The following is a 25,059-nucleotide window of genomic DNA, read 5'->3' as shown; positions in this document are numbered from 1 at the left end:
GTATCTTGTTACCTTGTCACCATGGTAACCACACGCAATATTGATACATGCTTTTTTTGACAACCTGTCCAGATATGTTTTTATGGCCTTTTCGTGGCATTGTTGTCACTTTCAACATTCTTGGCGTGGTGCCCCCTTAACTCATTCATCTCCAGTGCAGGTATATTTATAGTTTTATAATTATATAAGATTATATCTAATTTTCTGAACTGCTTTATCCTCATTAGGGTTATGGGGGGTGCTGGAGCCTATCCCAGCTGACTCTGGGCCAGAGGTGGGGGACACCCTGAATCAGTGACCAGCCGATCGCAGGGAACAAGCAGACGGACAACCATGCACACTCACACCCATACCTAGGGGCAATTTAGAGTGTTCAATCAGCCTACCATGCATGTCTTTGGAATGTGGGAGGAAACTGGAGTACCTGGAGAAAACCCACGCAGGTGCGGAGTGAACATCCAAACTCCACACAGGTGGACATAATCTGGATTTCAACCCAAACTTGTTCCACCGGGGCGCCCATATACTATTTGGTGGGATAGTATTCACATAATATGTATGAGCTGTAATATTTGGTAAAAGAATAAAATAAATATTAAAACACCAGCCAATGAGTTTACCAAAGAGTGCCGATTGTTTTTTGTAGGCCTGACACACATTAGTAATTGAACAGTGCACCCCGACACAGCAGGATGCGAGGAAACATCTTAACGTCCGCAGAGCACGCACGCTGACAAAATAAAAAGGCACGTTCAAGCCATGAATAATTAACGCCGTTGATCTTGTGAAGATTTCCCAACCGGTCCGATACGTCTTTTGTTTACCCGGGTCGGGCGCGCTTCACGTCAGCAACAAACAAAATTCCGCGAGGGCTAATTACAGCGACGGCCTTTGCAATATTAAAAAAAAGGTGGCGTATCATTGCTTTTTACGGCACCATATATGCATTCGCCATTACAGGGCTGCCGTCGGCGGACACTGCTTTGGCATTAAAAGCGGTCTCCAGTTTGCTGCTGTGGCATCGAGGAGAAGATGGCAACTAAGATGTGTTCAAGTTTTACAGTCAGTTGGGTCGATGGATTTCTTTGTCTATTTGTTTGCTTGTGTATTTATATATATATATATATATATATATATATATATATATATATATATATATATATATATATATATATATATATATATATATATATATATATATATATATATATATATATATATATATATATATATATATATATATATATATATATATATATATATATATATATTTTTTTTTTTTTTTTTTTTTTTTTTTTTTACTTTGGTGGCGTAGGATCGATTCTCGCTCGATTTGATTGTAAGTGCGAATGGTTGTCAGTCTGTGTGCCCTCCGAATGACTGGCGACCAGTTTAGGGTGTAGTCCCCCTTTCACCCGAAGTCAGGTGTGATAAGCCCCAACACCCAAAGACTCTGACAAGGAGCAATGTTGAAAATGAATAAATTGATTATTTTTTGGGGCAGGCGACCCAGTGGAATAATGGTTAGCAGCCTCTAAGTTCCAATATCAAAAGTCCAATCTCTGTTGGGTCCCGACTTCCTGTTTTCCCTGGGTGGTCCGTCTGGCATCAATCTTATCCTTCAAGGCTGCCGTGATCCCATTTTTCGTTGTTGATTTTTTCCCTTTTAGCCTGATCAGCAAGCAGAACAAGCTTGGAACAAGACTGGCGCCAATTTCTTAGGTAGCAGATTGGATCAAAGCCTTTGAGAATGCGTCCATACCCTTTAACTCTGAATTGAAGTTTATTGTGCTTGTACAAGATATCAACAAAAATTTGGCTATCCTACACCACCAAAAGTAAAGCTAAGAGCAGTTTCACCTACCAGTAGAAACTGGAGGAATCCGGTGGACTCTGACAAACCTGTGAGAGTTTGCATTGGTTTTCTTCTTGTGGTTTCCACCTACATCCCCAAAACCTGTTGTTGGCTGGTTGTCCCGAGTTATGAGTGTAGGCATTGATAGTTGTTCGTCTTCTTGTGTCCGGCGATTGGCATGCAACCAGTACGTTTTGTCCCCTATCCACTACCCATAGCTGGCTGGGATAGGCTAAGTACCCCTGTGACCTTGTGAATAAAAGCAGCACGGAAAATGAATTCATTCATTCCTTCATTTTCTGAACCTCTTAATTCTCATAAGGGTCAAGGAGGTTCCTTCAGCCCATCCCAGCTAACTTCAGGCCAGAGGCGAGGGACACCCTGAATCAGTTATCCGCCAATTAGTATGGAAAATAAATGACTGAATTACCGTATTTTCACGACTATAAGGCACACATAAAAGTCTTACATTTTCCCCAAAATAGACAGGGCGCCTTAAAATCCAGTGCGCTTTATACATGGACCAATATTAAAATTGTTATTACAATAAAATAAAATAAATCAGTCGATATGGTACACCATCGTCAACAGCTCTCACAACTACGGCAAGCAGCCCCTGACGCTACTATTTTCCCCGTAGAAAAAGTACTGCGCAGTGACTGCTAGGATATATAGTTCGTTTGTCAATACATGCAGTATGACGGTGAACACACTCGCCGTCATTCCGGCTGGATTTACAAAAGAACTCCTGCCGCTAGATGTTGGCATACGATGGAAGATTTTGTCAACTAAGATGGCATCTGCACATTTAACAGTATTGTTTCAGTTCAGGCGTTTGTGTTTTTTTAATATCCGACAGTGGTAGTTTTTCGTTTTTGGTTTTCTGTTTTTTCCATATATAAGGCGCACTGGATTATAAGGTGCACTGTCTATTTTGGAGAAAATTTAAGACTATTAAGTGCGCCTTATAGGCGTGAAAATACGGTAATTACAGTTGAACAGATTAGGGCCTTCATTGGTCGGTAGGAAAACCTTTGACACCTGTGCTCTACACCAGGAATGACCAAGTCCGGTCCTCGAGAGCCCCTATCCAGTTTTTTTCCTTTGCTTCTTCTACCAACACACCTGAATCAAACAATCGGAATCGGTATGAAGTGGGAGATATCGAAAACAGAGGGGATAGGGGCTCACGAGAACTGGACTAATATTAATTGTCTAATATTCATTTGCACACACAGTTCTTGTTGCTAAAATGTAAAGCTCAGAATAGTAATATAGTTTAGTTCCCTCTTTTAAATTTAAGCATTAATTGGCTGTTAACGAAGGCGCGTATGAGCCAAATGAGGTGTCTCTGTCGATAAGAACATCAAGCTTCGGCGTAAGCAACATTCTGCCATGGTGGGTCAGTGCATTGACCCGCACGTCAACGAGCAGCTGTTGAAGTAGATGAAGGTGGTGCACACAGTGATTTTAATTGGACTTTTCAACTCCCACAATTGTGTTTAAATGCATTTTGCATTTGGCTAAGCCTTATTAGCAACAACGGGCTAATCTCAGTATCTTGTTGCCAGCTTCATTTATGAATTGAATGTCAAATAAGACCAAAAAGAAGAAAGTTCAGGTGTCGCACACCGCTTGACTCCCTTGCCACTGTCTGCATGGGAGTAACGCTCGTTTTGCGCCTTTGAATTGCTGCTCAGAAAGAAGCGTGCGGCTGGAACAAAAAGAGCTCAGTGGCGAGGATTTAGAAAGGGGCTTAGCCAAAATGCAGCTGATCCTTCTGCCGCAAATAAGAAAGGGTCGTACCCCCCTAAACCTGTCTCAGTGAAGGCTTAAATGGAGAAACTGAGAAACCACCGTATCACATTAGATCGGGTGGAAGTGATACGTTAAAGATGGAGACAAAGTATTGTGACCGGAATGCCCCTCATCAGAACGTGATCGGACTCGATGTATTTCCTTGTCGGACGCCATTAAAATTTGTTTCATGTGAAAGGTAAAGATTAGGATTTAGTTGACCTGAAAATGTCGCAGCTGTCATGCTGCACATTTCATGTTGACTTTGTGAAAAGTCTTCAAAGTAGAAACTACGATAAAATGGAAGTTGTGCTCCAACTCTCTTACATTCATGAATCTTACTGGTCTATATAAAAGAATATGGAAATAAACCTGCACATTTTTCAGCATTTGAGGTAGTATTGGTTAGTAAAGCTGTTTTGGCACTTTAACTCAACGGTCTTTTTTTCTGGATGTGTTAAGATTAAGGGTGAAAGTCCCACGATCGTAAATGGTTACTATTTTACTAATTAAATAGTAGAATCTCTGGGATGGAAGGTTCAATCCCAGGCTGCAGGCTGGTTAAACACTCTAAATTGCTCTTAGATATGAGGGTGAGCGTGAATGTTTGTCTTTCTGTTTCTGCCATGCAATTGGATGGCCACATTCAGAGTGGCCCCTGCCTGGTGCCCATAATTGGCTGGAATAGGCTCCAGCACCCCTACAACTCTTGTGAGAATAACCGCGGTACGTACAATGAATGAAACTTCTGTTCATCTATAAATTTCCTGGTATCTGAATTAGAATCAATAGGAGAAAATAATTTTGGCAGATGTGTTAAAATGGCAGACAATTGATTCGCTATTCATTATCCTTTCCTTCCATTAAGACTTGCTATAGAGGGGCAAAAAATGTCCTTAACATGCTGTTTAAAATAGGTCAGCATGCTTCTGATACCTCCGAAAGCAGAAAATCCACGCATCAATTGAAAGCCTGTACATTATTTCCTGTCCGCTCACATCAAACCAGAATGGAAAATGCCCAAACTCCCACTATTCTGTCTCTCAAAAAATGTGTAGGTGGAAAAACATAACACTGTAAATGTTGCCTCATTTTTTCTTCAAACACATGCCTCACTGATAATAGTCGGCTGAGGCAGGATCAAAACCAATCATATTTTGAGGGCAAAGTGAAATTAACAAATATGAGCAACACGGGAATCAACCCAAAAAGCCACTTTTTTTTCCAGAAAAAAATTCTCCAATGTAGTGAAGCATCGAAAGTCGAAGTGACAAAGTGAAGAAATATCACAGTAATACTAGATGCTGGGAGGAGCTAATCCCTCTAAAAAAGTATGTTGCACTGAAACGTGATAATTCAATGCCAATTACCTAGTTCAAATGGATTTGACATCTATCGCTGTAATAACCAACGAATGTCTCACTCTGTTGGGAGTATATGGTATAAGAGATTTGAAAAAAAGGGAGGGGGGTGAGGAAGAATAACATTCATCTCAGAGCTGGATGCCAGGAAAGGAAAGCAAAACATCAAAAGGCGCACATACCCAATAGGATTTATAGCAGAAATGACAACGAGTGAGGAGTTAAGTCTCGACACATTTCAGCGTACGAAAGGACAAGGAATGGCTTTTGGGGGTAGAAGTAAACCTGCACATGTCCTGGATTCTCAAGTAGGATAGCAACTGTTCTACTACTTCCACATAGCTTTTTTTTTGTCTTTTAAACACCTCCACTATTATACATGTAAAAGGAAACACAAATGGGTGGTTTGATCTGTGAATTTGGGCCATCTCTGTCACACTCTGCCGCTTTTGCTGTAATACGGATTTACTCATTTGTACATTGAGTAGATCCGATTGCATATCTTCCTGCAGCATGTTCAAGGTCTGTTTCAGGACATTTCAGCTTGCTTTTTTACGCGGCCTGACCTAAAAAAAACACTAAAATAGATTTGGAGCCACTTTGAACACCTCATTTTTTTTAGTTCATTTGTTAACTATTTAGCTGCCCTTTACGACAATCGACATAGAATTCATTTTGACTGGAAGGGTTTGGCAGCAATTACTCGCTTGTTGATTCAATGCATGCTAAAAATACTTTATTGTGAAAAAGGTATTGGATACATGTTTTTCTTCAAAACACAACATATAGAAATTTAAATGAACTTGGATTACGATGCAGACACAATCTAAGTTTACACTAAACTAAATTCTAATTTTGTTTTAAATTTTCATACCTTTTTTCTTAAGGGTTGGCTCTATTTGCCCCGCCACCCCCCTGACTTTCAGATGCAAACTATCGAGGGTTGTTTGCTTTTGTCTCCCTTCAAAATATAATATTACAAAAAAAATGTACACAAATGTCCTCACAATTGGATACCGCACAACTACCACAACTACAGTTGTACCTGGACATAAAAGCATTTCGAGATACAAGTAAAATTTCGAGCAAATAATTTTCTTTAGATACGAGAAAAATTTCGAGATACGAGAAAGCCAAGTGGCCAAGACATGAGAGGCTGTTTATCATTGTAGCGCACTGTTTTTTTGCCGCATCTCTTTCGTGTATAACAGATATCTACAAGCACTGGGCGGAGCGTTGCATTTTTTTCAGTGTTTTTTTTCTGAAATTCATTCGGCACAGCTGTTTATCATGGTGCTCTAAAAGTCATTACTAATTGTAAACCACTGTTAACCACATCACTTTTTTCTATTTGACTTTTTATTTTTTTTTATTTACTATGTTCCAGGAGCGTAATATGTGGGTGTATCTTTCTTTATGAATCCATTCTTGTTTTTTCATTTGTTTTTATCCGACTTTTTATGTGATACACTCAGCGTCTAATTATTGCCTTCAATCTCTGGGCTACTATATCATCATCCCCTCACTTTGCACAGACATTAGTATGAAGACCTTCTAATATTCTGCTCCCTCAACCAGGAAGCAGCTTCAGTGGTTTTCCAAACTGATGCCGCTTCAAAAATGTGTGTAATATTCAAAACTTTAATCAGCTTCCTTTAAAGTTTTTTTTGTGGTTATTTTAATTGTAAATTTGTTGTAATTCTCTGATGCTGCTTCTCCCTTGTAAATGAGAATTTGGAAAGAAATGGGATTTTTACAAATAGAAATGAAAGTAATATTCAACTTGAATAAATTTAGGTTACATTTGAGTATTAGATTTACTTTGGGAGTATTTCAATAGTTTAGAGTGTAGCTACTCCAGTAGGTTGGAGACTATCTGGACAATTTTAAAGAGGTATTTACATTCAAAAGTATTACAGATACTCTGAGTAGTCTTTCAGTGGATTTTTATTTGGGTCTCTTTGGAGTAATTCAGTACATTTTAGAGTATTTAAGGTAATTCATTCATTTGGGTTGCGGGGGGTGCTGAGGTCTATCCCATCTGATTTTGGTCCAGAAGCAGAGGACATCCTGAATCGGTGGCCAGCTGATCGCAGGACCCAAGTAGACTGAAAACCATTCACTCTCACACTCATACCTAGGGGCAATTTAATGTCCAATCAGCCTACCATGTATGTTTTTGGAATGTGGGAGAAAACCGGAGTACCCGAAGAAAGGCCCGCGGCGAACTTGCAAACTCCACACAGGTAGACCGACCTGGATTTGAACCCATGCCCCCAGAGCTGTGAGGCCAACGTGCTAACCATTCAAGACGGGAAATACACCTTTTCAGATGATCATCTTTAGATTATGAAAGATTTTTTCCCACTCAGACACCCCAATGGACACTTAAAATGCGGTGGCACAATACCAGCTTTTATTGCTATACTTTTTTAGACTTGTTGCTATGAGACAGTGGAAGTGAAAAGTCAACATGGACCAAGGACCTTGAAACGTCGTCAGCTTGCTTCCTTCAAAGAGCCCTGGTTCGTGTGTGCATGTGTGCTCGATTGGCAGCCTTTTGACGACAAAGTTGAACGTTCGGCTCAGTAAATGCCGTATCCTTTGGCGAGGGCAGCCTCGTTCACCCATCTACATAATTGTCCTCGGATAAAAGCCGGTGGAAAATGACAGGGTTTTAACATAATAAGCGGTGGGGGGAAAGAGTGGGAAAAATCCTCCGTCGTCGTCGTCGTTCTCGGTGCACTTTGATTCACTTGCACTGCCGAGCGTGTTTATCTCTATTGTGGGCCACCACTTTGCATGTAATTGTCGCTGTTCTTTTTTCTTTACAAAAAGAGTTACTTTGCCTGGAGGAGATAGCGACGACATGCAACGTTCAACCCAGTCAGTCACAAATAAGCTTTAAATGTCAAGGATTTGTCTATTAACTTATTGGATTCCATTAATGGTGACAGATGAAGAAGAGTTTCTCTAAAAATGAGCTGTTTTGACATTGAGCACAACATTCATTTATTCCTTCATCTTCCTTACTATGCATCGTCGAAAGGCATGCGGGGGTTGCTGGAGCCTAACCCCGTTGACTTCGGGCGAAAGGCAGACTACACCTTAGACTGCTCATCTGTCAGCCATAGGACACCCGGGAAGACAAATGACCAACTGCACTCACATTCATACCGCCACTAGCGGGAACCGAACCCGCGCCTGCCTACACCAAAGTCAGGCGAGTAAACGTTTGTACCACGAAACGGCTTGAGCGCAATGTAACATCTGCAAATTACCATTGGCTGTCATTGATGGTGATAGACATCCAATCCTCTTAGTTTGGGAGAGTTAACAGCAATTGGATGTTTAAGGAGTGCATTTAACAATCACATTGTTATTTTTCGCCAGTCATTACGATGAAAATTCCGACCCCAAAGCCAGTTTTACTGTGAATTTTGATGGCCTTGTCTAAGATGAATAGAGTCTTAAGAAGTTATCCTTGAAAACAAACATAACCTGTACAATTATAATCTACTTTATTAATTTTTCAGCTGTCATCCGAAAATTTAGAAATTTCAGCCGCAAAACCATTTTCACTCAGCTAGAAATTTGCCTTTCCATGATGAATAGAGCCAAAAGTCCCATGTTCCATGAAAACACACAGTACATTCTTCAGATTTATTTGAAGTCCCAATTTTAGGGTCATCTTACTCATTTTGTGGCAGTCATTAAAATGTTTTCAAAACAAAGTCCCAAAATCAGCCAATTACTAATCAATGCGAAATTCTGTAGGCTTATCTATGATGACTAGAGCCCCAATTAAGTCTAATGAACCATCATATGTCTGAAAGCATAAAGGAAGTCGGATTAGAACAAACCTTTTTGTTTTCTTCATCACGGGTCTGTAAAGCTATTCCTATTTCTTTGTGGACCGGGGACAGAAGGACTAAAGACAAAAGAGGACGCATGACATCCACGACAGCTAAATACAGAGGCACAGGAACGCAACACGGCGGCAAAAAAAGGCCCAAGGACATTAGCATTTATTTATTATTATTATCACGAGTTTTCGCCTTTCAAGGAGGAAGGCGAGATTGAAAAGGCTGTACAAGTTTTGGCCAAAACGTGGGATGAAAGACAATATCCAAGCGTCCCAAAGCTTGGAAAAGATCAAGAAAACACATATATGGAAGAGTCCCACAGACTTACATGAATAAGTTTCTGTGCTATAAGTTACGGCGACTCATGGTTAGAGGAGGAACAGCTGAGTCGGGTGGATGAGGAACAGCGATATGTCAACATTTGGAAAGACAGCATACTCGCAGTATGTAGCCAGCTTTATATGGGAGATGGTGATTTGTGTTTTCGCTATGCTATTTAAGTTGTCTTTTGCGAAACTGGGATTTCCATGGTGACCCGAAATGCACCTCGTTTTGTTAAAAAAAAGAGAGAGAAAACAGCGGTTTGGTCAGAAAGAAAGCTTATGTACGCCTCATCGAAAGGAAATAAAGCTTGCAAAATTAACAAAAACAAGACACCATGTGACAAAACCTGGACCTGTGAAGACCCCCAAATCAATTTTAGACCAGACTGAAGAGTTCCTAGCAAATACGTATTGGCTAGAACCACTGCATCTGTACAGAAGTAATAAACATTTAGGAATAACAATGTTTATGTCTGAATTTTCATTTGTCAGGCCAATACCATTACATTTACCATGTCCTGTTGAAGTTGAAGAGAGGTGACGTTTCGCAACATAAAAAAATCGCGTTCAGAACGAATCAGTTTAAGAACCAGTCCTTTGTGAAGGATTTTGTGATCCAGGCTATCCCAGCTGACTGCGGGCCACGACAGGGAACACCATGAGTTGGTGACTAGCCGGCAGGGCACATGGATACAGATAATCATTTACAATCATACCTCGAGGCAATATAGTCTCCCACCAGCCTAACATCCATGTTTTGGGATTTTGGGAGGAAAGCAAAGTACCTAGAAGGCCATGAAGAGCATGCAAACTCCACACAGGGAGGTCCAAATCTGGGATGGAACCCTCAATCTCAGAACTGTGAGGCAGAAGCAGTAACCAGTTCCTTTTTTAAATAATTCATAGAAACTAAATGTTTTATTTCATTCATTCATTCATTTTCTGAACCGTGGGTGGTGCGGTAGACTGCCCCAGCTGACTTTGGGCACGAGGCAGGGACATCCTTAATTGGTGGCTAGGCCATACATGTTTTTGGAATCTAGGAGTACCCAGGAAAATCCTACACAAGCCCACACAAGCCCAGTGAGTACATGCAAACTCCACACAGGAGAACCAACCTGGGAACAAACCTAGGACCCCAGATCTTTGAGGCCAATGTGCTAGCCACTTAACCTCCGGGTCACCAATAATCTATTTTCTTATTTTTTTATGTTTATTTTAACCATAAAGTAAATTAAATATTTTTCAAATTTTTAAAATGTCTTTTTCAGATTTATTTTAATTTTTACACCATCCACCTAAAGTACCTGTGTCAAACTGGCGGCCCGGAGACCAAATTTGGCCCGCCGTATCATTTTGTGTGGCCCGGGAAAGTAAATCAAGTGCTGACTTTCTGTTTTAGGATTAAATTAAAATGAAGAGTATATATGTATATTACATTTTCTGATGTTCCCCCTTTTTAAATCAATAATTGTAATTTTTAAATATTTTTTTTCTGTATTTTTAATTCAAAAATAATTGGGTAAAATGTAAAGATATATATAAAAAAGCTAAAATAAACATTGTTTCAGATCTATAAAAAAACTGTATATTCAGGGTTTTTAATCCAGTGCTTTTACTCCATTTATTAAAAAAAAATCTAAATATTATTTTTTAAACAGTCCGGTCCACGTGAAATCAAGTTGACGTTGAAGCGGCCCCCGAACCAACCCTAGTCTGACACCCCTGACCTAAAGGCTACATTACATTGCATAGAGCTACAACAAGATTTGCCGCCTTCCCGGCGTTGTATGTATTCTCAAGCATATTAAACAATTTCCCTGCCTGCATAGACTTGACGCAGTATATTTTTTACGGACGGCCTGAATGGGCTGCACGACATTGACACAATACCACCTTGCTGGAAAGAAAGTTGACCACCTATACAAAATATAGTCGGTTTCTCTTTGAAATGAAGCTCCTTTGTCAAACAGGATCCCAAAGTCTGTAAGTATTTACTCTCGTTTTTCGTGAACAGATAAAATATGTGCTTGTAATGCGTTCATGGAAAAAAGACACATTCATACAAATTCTAATTGCTTCGTGATACAACATGGAAAAAAAGGTTGTTCATTACCACTGCACAAATGGCTGACAAAGTGACAAACTCACGGTGGGACATACATAACATCCCTGCAACCTTACGAGGATGCGCGGTAGGTAAAATAGTTTTTACAGAATAAGAATCTAAATAAAATTCAAAAACACTTTTAAAAAATGGTGATAAAAATTGATTATTGATACTTTATACGTGTTACTTCAAAAAATACATAATAAAAAAAAGATCTACTGAATTTTCCCTTTCATGTTAAAAGAATATTTGAAAGAAAAAGCTCAGAAATAAATGTCAAAGATGTTCACAGCACAGGAAGACAGCAACCTATATCTACTCATTGGCAACCATTGACCATTATAGACGTCAAATCCATTCAAAGCAGTAGAAATCGCAGAAATCAAACGCCAGTCAATCCCAGTCCAAATAGATTGGACGTCTATCGCTGTCATTGGCAATGCAAATAGCTCAACTCCTCCTGTTGCTTATATGCTCAGTTTTATTTATCCTGGAATTCCTCACCTTTTTTTAATAGCAACCAACACGTTAATAATGTCTCTCACTTTTTAACAAGAGAGTCGCGCACTTTTTGGGGCGGGGGGTGTGGGGGGGGGGGGGGGTTGTCACGGTGGGGGACATCTGCACTCCCAGCGCTCAACTTGTAAACCGCGACACACGTGACATTTCCCACTGATTTTTCCGCCAACTTACCGAGCAAGGCAAAGAGAAGCTGCAGGGGTCCGATGATGACAACGAGGGGGTCCATGATGGTCTGCAAGCGCGGAACGGTAGGAAGCTAAAAAGAGGCAGATGAGGTAAATCCACACAGCGGCGGGAGTATGGCAGCGGTGAAGGAGGGGAGCATGGTCGGGACGTCAACAAACTTTGGACAAAATGCCCCCCTCCCCTAAAAAAGTGCACTGGTTGTTAAGTGCTTTTCTCCAGCATCCATAGAAATGTCTCCTTGCACACGCGTCTCCGCGTAGAAACTGCGGATGATTCACTAGAAGGCGCGCGCCTGTGCGCGCTTCCAGAGTGGGGGGCGCGCGTGCACGCTTCCACCTTGGCGCACACGCTCCGCGGTAAGAGCATTGCTGGCTGGACCGGGTTGGGCGCACAATGCAATCTGGTTGGAATCGATAGGCTATTTCGGTTTGATAGCGTCATAAAATGGGAACACTGGACTCGGTGCATGGGGGATGAGATACTTTGTTTTCAAAAATAAATAAATAAAAAAAGAACTTAATGAAACAACATTGGCAAACCAGAGTTCAGTTCAGGATCGCAAAATAGGATTTCACATCAAGGTTACAGACTGGCCTTCAATGATGGCCATTGAAATGTTCAAATGGATTCGACGTTTGTCCTTTTTAGATTCATTTTTTTTAGTGATGAGTAATTCATCTTTCATATCGCACATCCTCGTAAAGGTTGCAGGATTTGCTGTAGGATACCCTTAGCCGACTTTGGGCTTTTTGGCGGATAATGCAGACCCAACATGGCCGCGATAATCGAAAGACCCTGAAGTAGGATCACCCCTATTATTACTATATAGCAGGGGTAGGGAACATATGGCTCGGGAGCCATATGTGGCTCTTTTCATGGGTGCTTATGGCTCTCCGCTAAACTGTGAGCTAAAATCTGGACACTACCATTAGAGTCGCTTTAATCTTCCAGTTTTTAATTAAACATTTCTACATGCATGCATGCATCTCATTGATTAGCATCAGGGTAACAATTTTGTCAGCATAATTCTGGGACTTTTTCTACTTTAAAGGCAGTGAAATGACTACAAATGCACACGTTTTTATGTATTTTTACTTCTTTTAAATTCTGAGTATGGCTTTCAATGAATAACAATTGAAAATATGAATTGTTTATGGCTTTCTCTATCAAAAAAGTTCCCGACCCCTGCTATGTAGCATACATGTATTTATGCCTATACAAAAATACAAGTATCAAGAAGTGTATTTATTAAATATCACAAGTATCAAGAAGTGTATTTATTAAATATCACAGTTACAGGCATATGCAAAAACTTTAATGTATAAATAACTAAATATAATCTATACATTTAAAAAAACGTAAATACTTTAATTCCTGTGAAATTACGGTACGGTGAAAATAGTTCCTCTACGCTTGATTTAAGTAATTTTTAAAAAGGTTACTGGAGCCTTTGTCCAAGTCCTCTTCAGATTTGACAGGCACAAATAATGATTTTATTGAATAATGTTGTTGTCTTAATACTATCAAGTTGACTGCCAAATTCATGGCTACGGCCATGTTGTCATCAGTCTCCTTCTAGGTGGCCCCATGCAGTGTGTTGACGTCCTATCACCATGCCAGCTTCACAACCGTATATATGACACAAAATCCCACATTAATGTAAATGAATGGAGTTACCCGACGTGTTAAAAAAATTGAAAAAAATTGCATACAAAAACGAATTGAACATCTCCCACCATCAATGGTAAGCAATGAATTGACATAAATCCCAAACTAATTTTCCAAAAATAATGTATACCTGATCTTTTAAAAATTTAAAATTAAAGCAACCCAAAAAAACCCACACAGGTGTACATGCAAACTCCACACAACGACCTGGATTTGAACCCAAAACCCTGAACTAACCACTGAATCCACCATTAGTACTGAACTTGAAAAGTTAAAATACAAAACGATATGAATATTAGAATTTGAAATTGAATATGAACTTTAAAACCAAGCTAAGGTTAAAACAAAGTCAGGGACCAATGACGACTTTATTGCTTAAAGCGCTGGATGTCGTGCAGGACCTATATTCAAGTAATTTGGAGGCCATACCCGTGAATGCGGAAGAAGAAATGTCATTGCGTTGTGGCCACATTATGAGCTTCCATGTTGTCCAATGACATTTGCTGGACGACAGGATGCATCAGCATCCATCTGCGTGCCCCTGATAGGCTGTCAATCTTTTGTAGAGCACTTTCAAAAAAAACTTTTGCTAGCTGGAATAACACATCCACCATCATGTCGTCATCTTCAATCGCTCAATCATGGAGGCGGTCATTTTGTCCTTGTCTGTTATTGGCTGGATTTTGTTAAAGCATAGAGAAGAAAGACAATCTTGTTCAAATGTGTCTTAAAACAGGAAAATTCCTAGATTGAACCCTGAATTTGAAGTCGAAAATTGGGTTGTAGTGTGTCATTGGAATCTCAAGTTTCACTCACTATTGAGGGCCCCAACCAGAATTTCTTTCTCTTGAGAAAGTTACAAATTCAAAATAAGCAAACCCTAACCCAAAAATAAACCGAAAGTAAACCAGAATTGACCCAGACTCAACAGAAAGTAATACTCAATAATCAAAAGGTGGTGACCAGAATATGAAGTCAACCCCCAAGTTTGCTAACAATTACATCAAATCCATAGGATTGTGACCGAGAATATCAAAAATACACTAGTCATGATCCACAACTGTTCTAAATCATCTGGAAATATCCTAGAAATCCTAGAAAATTTCCCCAAATCAACAAAAAATCCACTTACCAAAATTTACAAAGAAATGACACAAAATCCAAAGGAAGTGGCCTATAGTTAAGCCCCAAAATGACCAGAAAATGACTTTGATCTGACCCAAATTAATAAGAAGTGAGCCACAAAGCACAGGAACCGACCCACAAATGCCCCAAAATCAACACAAAACTGACCCGTTTTTGCCTCCAAATGAATAGGAAAGACAGAAATTAAAAGAAGGTGACCTTTAAATTCCCCAAATTACCAGGAGGTTATCTAAAAATGTAGTTTAATTTGTTTTACTTTACTGACCATCAGCGCAAAATGACCCTCTGCAAATATTAAAGGTTTTCTCCAGGTACTCCAATTTCATCCCACATCCCAAAAACATGCAGGATAAGCTGGTTGAACACTTTAATTTGCCCCCAGGTATGAGTGTGAATAATTGTTCATCTCTTGCCCTCTGATTGGCTAGCCAACGATTTAGTGTGTTCCCCGCCGGGTGCCCAGAATTAGCTGGAATATGCTCCAGCACCCCCTGCGATCCTTTGTGATAATAAGCGATTCAGAAAATGAATGTAAAAATATCTATATGTACGCATCTATTTTAAATGCAATCATTTCTCTCACTATTCCAGTTAAAGTGGATTGGACCTAACATGCGTCAATGGGATCCAATGAGTTAAGGTTTTAAGATCGTTCCAGTTTCAAATGAGAATCTTGAGACTGGATTGAGTTTCCAGTCAAGCTTCATGTTTTTATCCTATATTTTGAGACCAAAATAGGTTTTTAACTTTTTGCATTAGAAAAAAAACCTCACTTTTAAAGGAACACAATTTCCTGGAATGCAGCTTGTGCTCCATTCATCTTCACCGACTTTCACTTCACTAAGACCATCCAGTAAATCCCGTTAAGAAAAAGACTGGTCCTGAAGGCAGACTACAAGCGAGAACAGCGTGAGTCATCTCCTGAATTATTGACCAATACAAAGTCGCAAGCCCCCCTGCTCAAAATACTCTATTTTTACAACAGGGAGCCACCAGGGAAACAAAAGAACTCCAAATGAATAGTCCAAAGTCTGTGTGATGAATGTTCGCCTATTCAGGAAATGATAAATTACGGTGCCAAAAGAGGTTTCCGACGATTGGCTGCGATTTACGTCCAATCCATCCAATTTACATGGTTGTAAAGTAAATGCTGTTGTAATAAATCCATGTTTGAAATCTATTTACGGCAGTCTGCCTCATCGTTTTCAAAGTTACTCAATTGAACCAACACAATTTTGCCCATAAAACAAGCCATTTTGGAGGGGATGAACCAATCACAATCATGTCAAATAGAAAATATCCAAATGAAATGAGTTTTGGGGGTTTGTGACCAAAAGTGTCTTGGGAAACGTGTATGGTTTACTTTTAGAGGACAAATCATTTTTCTCCCCCGTCCTGTGTGGGTTTTCTCCGGGTACTTCGGTTTTCTGCTACTTCCCAAAACCTGCAGATGAGACTGATAAGACACTCTTAAATTGCCACCAGGCATCAGTGTGACCGTGAATGGTTGTCCAGAGAAAGATGGAAGAGTGGCTGGAAAATGCTTAGTGGCTGGAAAAATGGCTTTTAATCGGACAGTCGCATTCAATCTCTGGGTTGGACACGACCCCATATTGGGCAGCTCCGGGGTCAGACTGGAGGGCACCGTTTTCAGGTCGGACCATCACCATTCCCTCCTGCCGGGTCCGGTGGATGCTCAAGATGACTCTCGTCTACCTACAGTGCGCAAACCTTAAGGACAGATCATTATTTGCTGTGGACTACATCAGTGTTTCCCAAACTTTTTTGAGCTGTGGCACGCTTATTGCATTAAAAAAAAAAAACAAGGCACATCACTAACTGAAAATCTTCTAATTAAAAACTATGTTACCTATATTAACATTATAAAGTCATTCTCATAAAAAAATATTAACAGGAATTAAATAAAGGTACCATAGTAAGCATAATCGGCCGGAGGCGGTCGATCGGGTTTTTTATTTTATTTTTGTGACTATTTTCATCGTATCCTTTTTTGTGGGAAAATCGCGTAGAATTACGTAGACAATATTTTTGTAACTATTTTTTGTAAATCTGCAATACTAAAAATATATTTTTGTACTCCTGTGATTCAGTAAGATTCCAAATTCCTAAAAAAACCCATAAACCACTAAAAATGAACCAATTGACAGAACCATTCATGAATTTTACGACGCAGACGGGGCGCAGACACGTACAGAATCCTAGCAATGCAAGAGTTCTGTTGATCGTCGATGCGATACCGTAGTGCCGCAGCAGGGGGTGCATACAATCTCGCAACATTCGTCATCTAGTGACGTCACATAGTGACCAGCCAATCATGAATTTTACGACGCGCAGACGGGGCGCAGACACTTAAAGAATCCTGCCTATCAATGACCTCCGGTCAAATAAATTCCCCACCAAATTATTCCCAAATCTATTTTTTTCAAACCGATCCAGCGTCATCTTCGTTGATGTCAACAGACCCAAATTAATGCAATGTTTTTTAACCTTCTAATAATTTTAGACTTTTTCTACCAATATTACACAAAAACTAATATGCTCACGGAGACAACGTTGCCAAAAGGTAATGCCCCTAAAATCAAATAACTTCCGGTTCACGTACCGTAAATACAGGAAAATGACTTAAATTTCGTAATACGTATCACAAATTTTTTTCTTCCCAATATTAATTCAACCGCCTAATATTTCGAGAAAAGCCGTTTTGTGCTTACACAGACATAACATCGATAAAGGTTAAAAACCGGAAAACCAAAGACCTCCCGGATTACTTAACATAAAACTAATCAACAAAATTATTTTAATCTCCTAATATTACGATTTGAATCTTGTTATAGTAAAATCTATGGATACATATTTTAAGTTTAACCTCGTAATAATTCAATTTTAATCTCTTAATATTGAGATTTTTCTCTTGGATTATTATGATGTATGACTTCTTGTAATTTCCCACGGCACACTGGTTGGGAAACACTGGAGTACATAACCCAAAATGTGACGGTTCCTGTTCTCCCACTAATTTATAAGTTCTATCCACAACGTTGCATGAATTATGTATTTTGTACAATTTAGTTGTGATTAATCTGTGAGTTTTAATAGTTTAGCTTTGAATACTGTTTGAAAAGATTCTATCATTTAATTAGGGAGCAAATCTCCCTAGAACTGGAACTTTAAGGAGAAGTTTTTTAGTTTCGTGTTTTTTTTACTCATTTACCTCAATTGTTCAATTCCCAGTCAAAATGAATTGGACGTCTACCACCGTCAATGTTTGCCAATTAGTTAAATGAGCCCCCCAAAAAACGGTGAGGCATGTGGCAGTCTAATCAGTAGTGTTTGTAGCGGATACATCTAAGTTTAGTCAATTAACTGTCACATGGATGCTTTTCTAATTAGTGAGGAGAAATAATTCCGCCAGCAACACATCCTTCAGGGACTCCTTTCCGCTCCAGCACAGACGGGGAAAATTAAAAATGACAGAAGCAGAGTACTACGGAAAACTCAGCCCCACCCTTCAACGCGGCAGCAAACAGGTCCTGCAATTTTTAAAAAAAATTCTCATGACTGCTAACGTCTTCCACATATTTCAATTTCCAAACTGTCACCTCATTTGGTGATGTTTTCATATGAAAAATATTACTGTCAAAGGCTTTATTAGCAAAATCATCAAATATTTAAAGGGCAATAGGAAATGTATCGCATCTAAATCGTGCGACTACAGCGTGAAACATTGCGCTTCGCAAATTATGTTCTGCAGTGTGAATTACAAACTTCCCATAGAAAATGCTCCAACATATACTGTATTTTCTGCATTTCATATTAACTCCCTCAGCGTATAAGCCCTTAAAATTGCCTTAAAATATTACAATTTCTCTCCAATAAGATGCCCTGATTCACAATTTTCACCTGCATATTCATTGTTTTAATAGGGAGTACAAATGTGTTACTTTGAATGGAAAATCTTAAGGAACATCATCGCGCATGGTATTTCTGAGATACAGCATGAATTGTAAAAAATCATCTGCTTGATTGCACATTACTTGGGTCAATATTATAAGGAAGTTAAATTCAAAAAGGAAGTCACATTACAACCAGTACAAAAAGGAAGTGTAGCGGTCTAGTTTTGTCCCTAATCACAAAGTCTCTGGATGCAATAATAGCATGAGATACATATTACGTAGGGATCAAAGCTGATATTTTAATGAAAGATGGGGGCGCCCTGAACGAGGGATAGCAAGCACAAGTGAGTTTATTTTTGTCGAATTTCCTTTTGTTAAATTTTTTTTTGTGTTTTATCTGTTTATCTTTAATCTATTTTGAAAAAAATACTGTATCGGCTGCATTGTCTTGCGTTAGGTCATTTCATCTTTATCACCATGCAGTTCAGTGCATGTCAAGTCTAATTTATGAAAATATAAGCCGTACTCTTGATTCATTCATCATTTTTTTGAGTTACAAATATGGCTTATATGCGAGAAAATACAGTATTCAACTTCCTGTGAATTGAAAATAAAGAATAACAGAAGCGCTAATTGAGCTGAAGTCACACTCAGGCGTAGAAAACCAATTTCTAGTCGAAGTGACTTTTGGGTTGGAGAATTCCATTTTGGGTGAAATATAACAATTATAGTTTCAGAACAGCAGTCAAAAACTGGTCCTCAAAGGGCCGCAAGGGGGTGAAGGTTTTCATTCAAACCAAACAAGTGTACACCTTTTATAGGTGTAATCAGTTGATTGCAGCCATGTGCTACTTATTTTTGAAGACCCTTCATTGATTAAACTGTTGACAATGGATCGGTTGAAAAAAAGATCAACACCCACTGCAGCTTTTTCCTGAATCAGTTTGAGGCCCCTGTTTTAGAACCTCCTAATGATTTCAACAAATCACCAATCAAAGTCAGGTCAATGAATAATCTTGGTGTGATGCTAAATTGACAACCGTCCTTCTGATGTGGACAAAAAGACCAAATAAAGTCATGTTGTTAACTCATCTGCCACAAGTAATGAGTTATTTTGCAACTAGTTACATACTGCACTTATATTCTGCTAGAAACATGAATACGCAGTTTTGGACGTTTTCTGAAACTATATTGTGAGAAATTGTGACCATCTAACGGTAGTAACATTACTAAGTAAATAAATCTTCTTTTTTCTGTTTATCGGAAAACATATTTTGATAATAGTTCTGCACTTATCAAAAAATGTTACCGAACTTAAAGTATTCATAGATCGATGATATTCATCTCAATACTGTGACATTATTTTTGGCGCAACTCAATTTTAAATTCCACAATGACTAAAACAGGGGTGCCCGTGACAGAGATTCCAATCTACCAGTTGATCGCCAAGGAACTATCGGTAGACTCTTGGTAGATTGCACGACAATACCATTTTAAGCCCTCCACTCTGTCGGTTTTCTTTGCTAGGGTCTTATGAATTTGGCATGTCCACTCTAAACTTAAATGAATCGAGAGTAGATTTTCATCTCCTTTCCCTACCGCTCCCATACACGTTGATAGAGTCTAATCGGTGTCCCATTAATGCCTCGAATATTGCGATTAATGTAGACCAGACATGGCCGCGATAATCAAAAACCTGCGAAGTAGGGTAATAAAAAATACAATTATTCAGTGCTGAGTCCCTAGTAGCAAGAGTGGCTTCTGGATACGAGTTTCAGGGTTCATTCTCACATTATATGAACTTAAAAAATAAATAATTTCCCCAGAAAAAAATCTGCCATGTAGTGAAGCCGTGAAAGATGAACCATGAAAGGGCGAAGGATTACTGTATACCGTATTTTCACGACTATAAGGCGCACTGCATTATAAGGCGCACCCCCAATGACTGACATTTTTCCATATATAAGGTGCACTGTATTATAAGGCGCATTGTATTATAAGGCGCACTGTCTATTTTAGAGAAAATGTAAGGTATGAAGCACTCACTGCACAGTCACCTCTAGAGCCAGCCATTGTTGATATTTTGGATTTTTTTGTATAAAATCTTGCAGCTATATGAAGGAAGATTTTGTAAACTAAGATGGCATCTGCATATTTAACAGTATTGTTTGTGTTCAGGCGTTTATGTTTTTTTAATATTCGACAGTGATGGTTTTTCGTTTTTGGTTTTCTGTTTTTTCCATATATAAGGCGCACTGGATTATAAGGCGCACTGTCTATTTTGGAGAAAATTTAACACTTTTAATTGCGTCTTATAGTCGTGAAAATACGGTATCAACATAAATAATTGCTGAGCTTTGCCGGTGGCCTGTAAAAGAGTGAGATTGTAGTTTAACCACCCCTGGTATAATCGGTCCAATGTATTTGATTCGATCACTCATGACAATTGATATAATCCCTATCATTCATTCTAGTTGCACTTTAAACGGCACCAGCCCCTTCCTGTTTCAACAGGATTGGACGTTTATCTCTGTTGTTAGCACCCAACAGAGTCAGCGTTTGACAACCATGTTGAGAATTTGACCTTGACAAAGGGGTGCGAATACATATTCATCACTCTTACACACTCTACTGGCAAGTTTTCATTTGGAATCATCACAATGCTGCTAATCTGCTCCCACGTGTTCACCCAAGCTTTTATTCCAGCGGCTCAGCACAAGGATCTTTACCCGCCCGCCCACCTGCCTCAAAATTCAATTTCGTGATTCATTTGTTGAACAAATTTAGTATTTTTAAATCAGCCGCTTAGCAAGCCAATTTCCATTGAAATGTATGCGAGACAAACAGTGGCTGCAGATCTGACGCAGCTCTAATCTCCTTTCTTGTTATTTACCCAGGAAGCGTGCACTTCACACACACACAAAAGAGACATGATGAATCACTCATACAGCAGTTCATCATAGTTTTCCTATATTTAGAATTAGTCATCAACTATAAAAGTTGACTTAATACAATGCAATAGCCATTGTAATAAATCATCAGTTTGAGACAAAGCCATAGTATATTGATGTTGAAAATATCTGCCTAGTTGACTGCACAACAGAAAGTTTAGTAGTACAATAAAAAATCTCAAGAAGCCATTGCCAAAATGACATTAGAATTTGGACATTTTGGTTTAAAGCGACCTCTTGAGCTTTTTTCTCACTCTGATGACTAAAGGGTCTCATCTCATCTCATTTTCAGGACCGCTTTATCCTCACTAGGGTCACTGGTGGTGCTGGAGCCCACCCCAGCTGACTTAGGGCCAGAGACAGGGGAGACCCTGATTTGCTGTCCAGCCAATCACTAAGCAGAAAGAGACAAACAACCATTCACGCTGGCACTCATACCTAGGGGCATTTTTAGAGCGTCCAATCAGCCTACCATGCATGTCTTTGGAATGTGAGAGGGAACTGCAGTACCCGGAGAAAACCCACACAGGCCCGGGGAGAACATGAAACTCCACACAGGTGGACCAACCTGGATTTGAACCCAGGTTTCCCATTGTGACGCCGATGCGCCTTACACTGAGCCGCTGGGCCGCCCTATGACTGAACAAACAACCTGAAATTTGGTAGAGATGTTTTAATTTAATATACATGGGTGGGAAAAGTCGTAAGAAGCAATTTTCAAAATTACACCAGTATCCAGATATGTATTCTAATAAACAAACAGTCTGAAGAACCAAAAATTAAGCAAAGACTGGAAAATATGCTTTTAAAATGATCACATTAGGATGCCAAACCTTGCCCCCAGATTTTACATGTCACCAAATTTGAATGTTGCACGGTTGCAGATCTATCATCAACTTCGCAAATGATCCCATGAAAAAACGTCCACATCGAGGAAAGCTTTAATTAGACCTAAGCCTGGCCAGATATCAAATTCCCCTTGAAGCGAATGCTAAGCCAACATGCAAAGACGAGAGTTTGGCCAACATGTGCCGCTCTCACACGGTAAATAGGCCACAATGATGCTGAATAATAAATGTGTAATAGTGCAGAAGCAACGGCGGTCCACTAATGAGCCCAACGGAAGAAGGGGGAGGGCCGTGGGCAGCCAATAGTCCTCTGGAGAAATGCAGCACGCCGGTGTTCTCTTGACACCCGTCAGCGAACTGATGAATGAGCATCTTGCCAATTTATGTCTTACCCGTAACTTTACAACAATACTGCGAAAAACCAAATCCTTCCTGGAGGTAGAAACTGGAAACCTGGAGGTCAAATATACACATGCAGTGATGGGCTATAAATAGACCTCTCACAAGATAGCATTCTTTTTTAACCTAAATAGAGCGGTAACTAAAATTCTGAATGCTTCTACATATGAAATTCAGATTACAAAAAGTCTCAACGGGGAAAATAATTTCTCCAGAGATATGAAAGAAATTCCAAGTTAAGAAACCCGAATTGTAAAATATTCAAATATCGTCTTCAGCATCCTGTATTTTATTTTGAAATTTCTGTGATAGAGTAAGTCTCTCATGGTGCAAGTAAAAAGAAAAAGGGTGCAGTTATCTCTACAAGTGTTTTACGAGTCTTTCTATCACAACGAATTCCTTGTGTATTTAAGGAAAACTATGAATTATGTAGCAGGGGGTGCTGGAGCCAATCCCAGCTGTCTCCGGGCCAGAGGCGGGGATACCCTGAATTGGTGGCCAGCCAATCACAAGGCACAAGGACAACCATGCACACTCACACCCATAACTAGGAGCAATTTAGAGTCTCCAATCCGCCTACCATGCATGTTTTTGGAATGTGGGAGGAAACCAGAGTACCCAGGGGAAACCCACACAGGCCCGGGGAGAACATGCAAACTCCACACTGATGGAAATGACCTGGATTTGAACCCAGGACGCAGAACTGGGATGCCAACACGCTAACTACTCCCTCCACCTCGCCGCCCTTATTTTATCTTATAAAAACTATATAAATGCAAACTATAACTCATATAACTCATTGGATGCAATTTACATTTAAATATAGGAAATACCACCTAAATAAATCTTAAAATAATCCAATCTACTAAAATACTACATGATAGTGAGAAATTATTTCTAAATTAAAGAATTTCCTGAAACTGACACAAGTACTGTTATTCCCTAAATATGAAATAAATACTGCTTAATCTAATATACATAAACCCTGAATCGGAAGCCATCAATACCTAGGAGCAATTTAGAGTGTCCAGTGAGCCTACCATGGATGGTTTTGGAATGTGGGAGGAAACCAGAGTGCCCAGAGAAAACCCATTCCCCAAGGAAAACACGCACAGGTGGACTGACCTGGATTTGAACCTTGAACCACTCAGTCGCCGGGCCACCCGGTTCAGCAAATGAATAAATGAAAAAACAATTTCAGTACTTCAAATAATGAGGTTGATTACATTCCGTTTTTCCTCTCAAAATTGGACCTTTGAGGATCATCATGAATATTTCATGAATTGAAGAAGAAAGTAAAGTGTTTGTCAAAGAGTAGCCGATCACTCCGGTCTCTTTACGTCTCTTTACGTCACAAACATTTGCTACTTCACATGGTCGCTGTCATTTCAAATCATATTGATGGAGGGAAAAATTACATAGTGCGCAATTTGAACTTGACTCAACCTTTTAGAGGCTCAGAATCAAAGCATCCTCTATCAACCCCCACCCTCAACTTTGACATTGACAGCCTGATCTACATAAGTACTTAGCTTGAAGTGTAAAGTTCCAGGAAAATACAGTAAAAACATATTTCTTGCATTCCAGCTAATTTATTGATGTTTTCCATGATAGCAAAACCAATTAGATTGTGAGAAACCAAATAATTTACTCAGAATAGACATGCCTGCCAGATAAAATGGATTTGGATACCTATTTTAAAAAAGGAATTTAGGATCTGCTCTGAAAACTTGCAATCCCTCTCGTGGCCTACTGTGTTTTATGCAGCCTGCCATGCTCTAAAAGCCCTGGAGGAGACCTTGAAATTTACTGTGGATTGCATTGAAAAACAGTGGCTTTCACACAAAACACAGTCTTCAAGTCTATATTCTGGTATGTTTTTTATTGTTATTACATATGCCGGGCATGCCTGCCATCATTTATACTTTGTCTTAGTCAAACTAGGTTTTAGTGCATGCATTTTGGGCAATTTGTACACCCTCTGACTTAATGGGGGGAGATATGGCAAAATCGAATTCCTAAATTCTTCATTTCCTTTGGCATCAGCTAAAATAATGATGCTGAATATGCCCTTCCCTTCGAGTGAAAGTAAAACATTGAAAAAATAGATAAA

General features: G+C 39.4%; 1 protein-coding gene across 2 annotated transcripts in view; it reads right to left on the bottom strand.

The window, feature by feature from the left end:
- Positions 1-12,336, bottom strand: part of LOC144205980 (GDNF family receptor alpha-4-like) — a 105,612-nt gene extending 93,276 nt beyond the window's left edge. For both annotated transcript variants that reach the window (XM_077730631.1, XM_077730630.1), the window contains exon 1: positions 12,006-12,336. In XM_077730631.1, coding sequence (XP_077586757.1) covers positions 12,006-12,060 — 55 coding nt within the window. In that variant the 5' untranslated portion in view covers positions 12,061-12,336. The remainder of the gene's footprint in view (positions 1-12,005) is intronic.
- Between the last annotated feature and the right edge of the window lie 12,723 nt (positions 12,337-25,059).

This window comes from Stigmatopora nigra, chromosome 13 (genome assembly GCF_051989575.1).
Source record: "Stigmatopora nigra isolate UIUO_SnigA chromosome 13, RoL_Snig_1.1, whole genome shotgun sequence".
NCBI classification, from domain to species: Eukaryota; Metazoa; Chordata; class Actinopteri; order Syngnathiformes; family Syngnathidae; genus Stigmatopora; species Stigmatopora nigra.
Note: the sequence above shows the minus strand (reverse complement) of the source record. Positions and strands in the feature narration are given on the sequence as shown.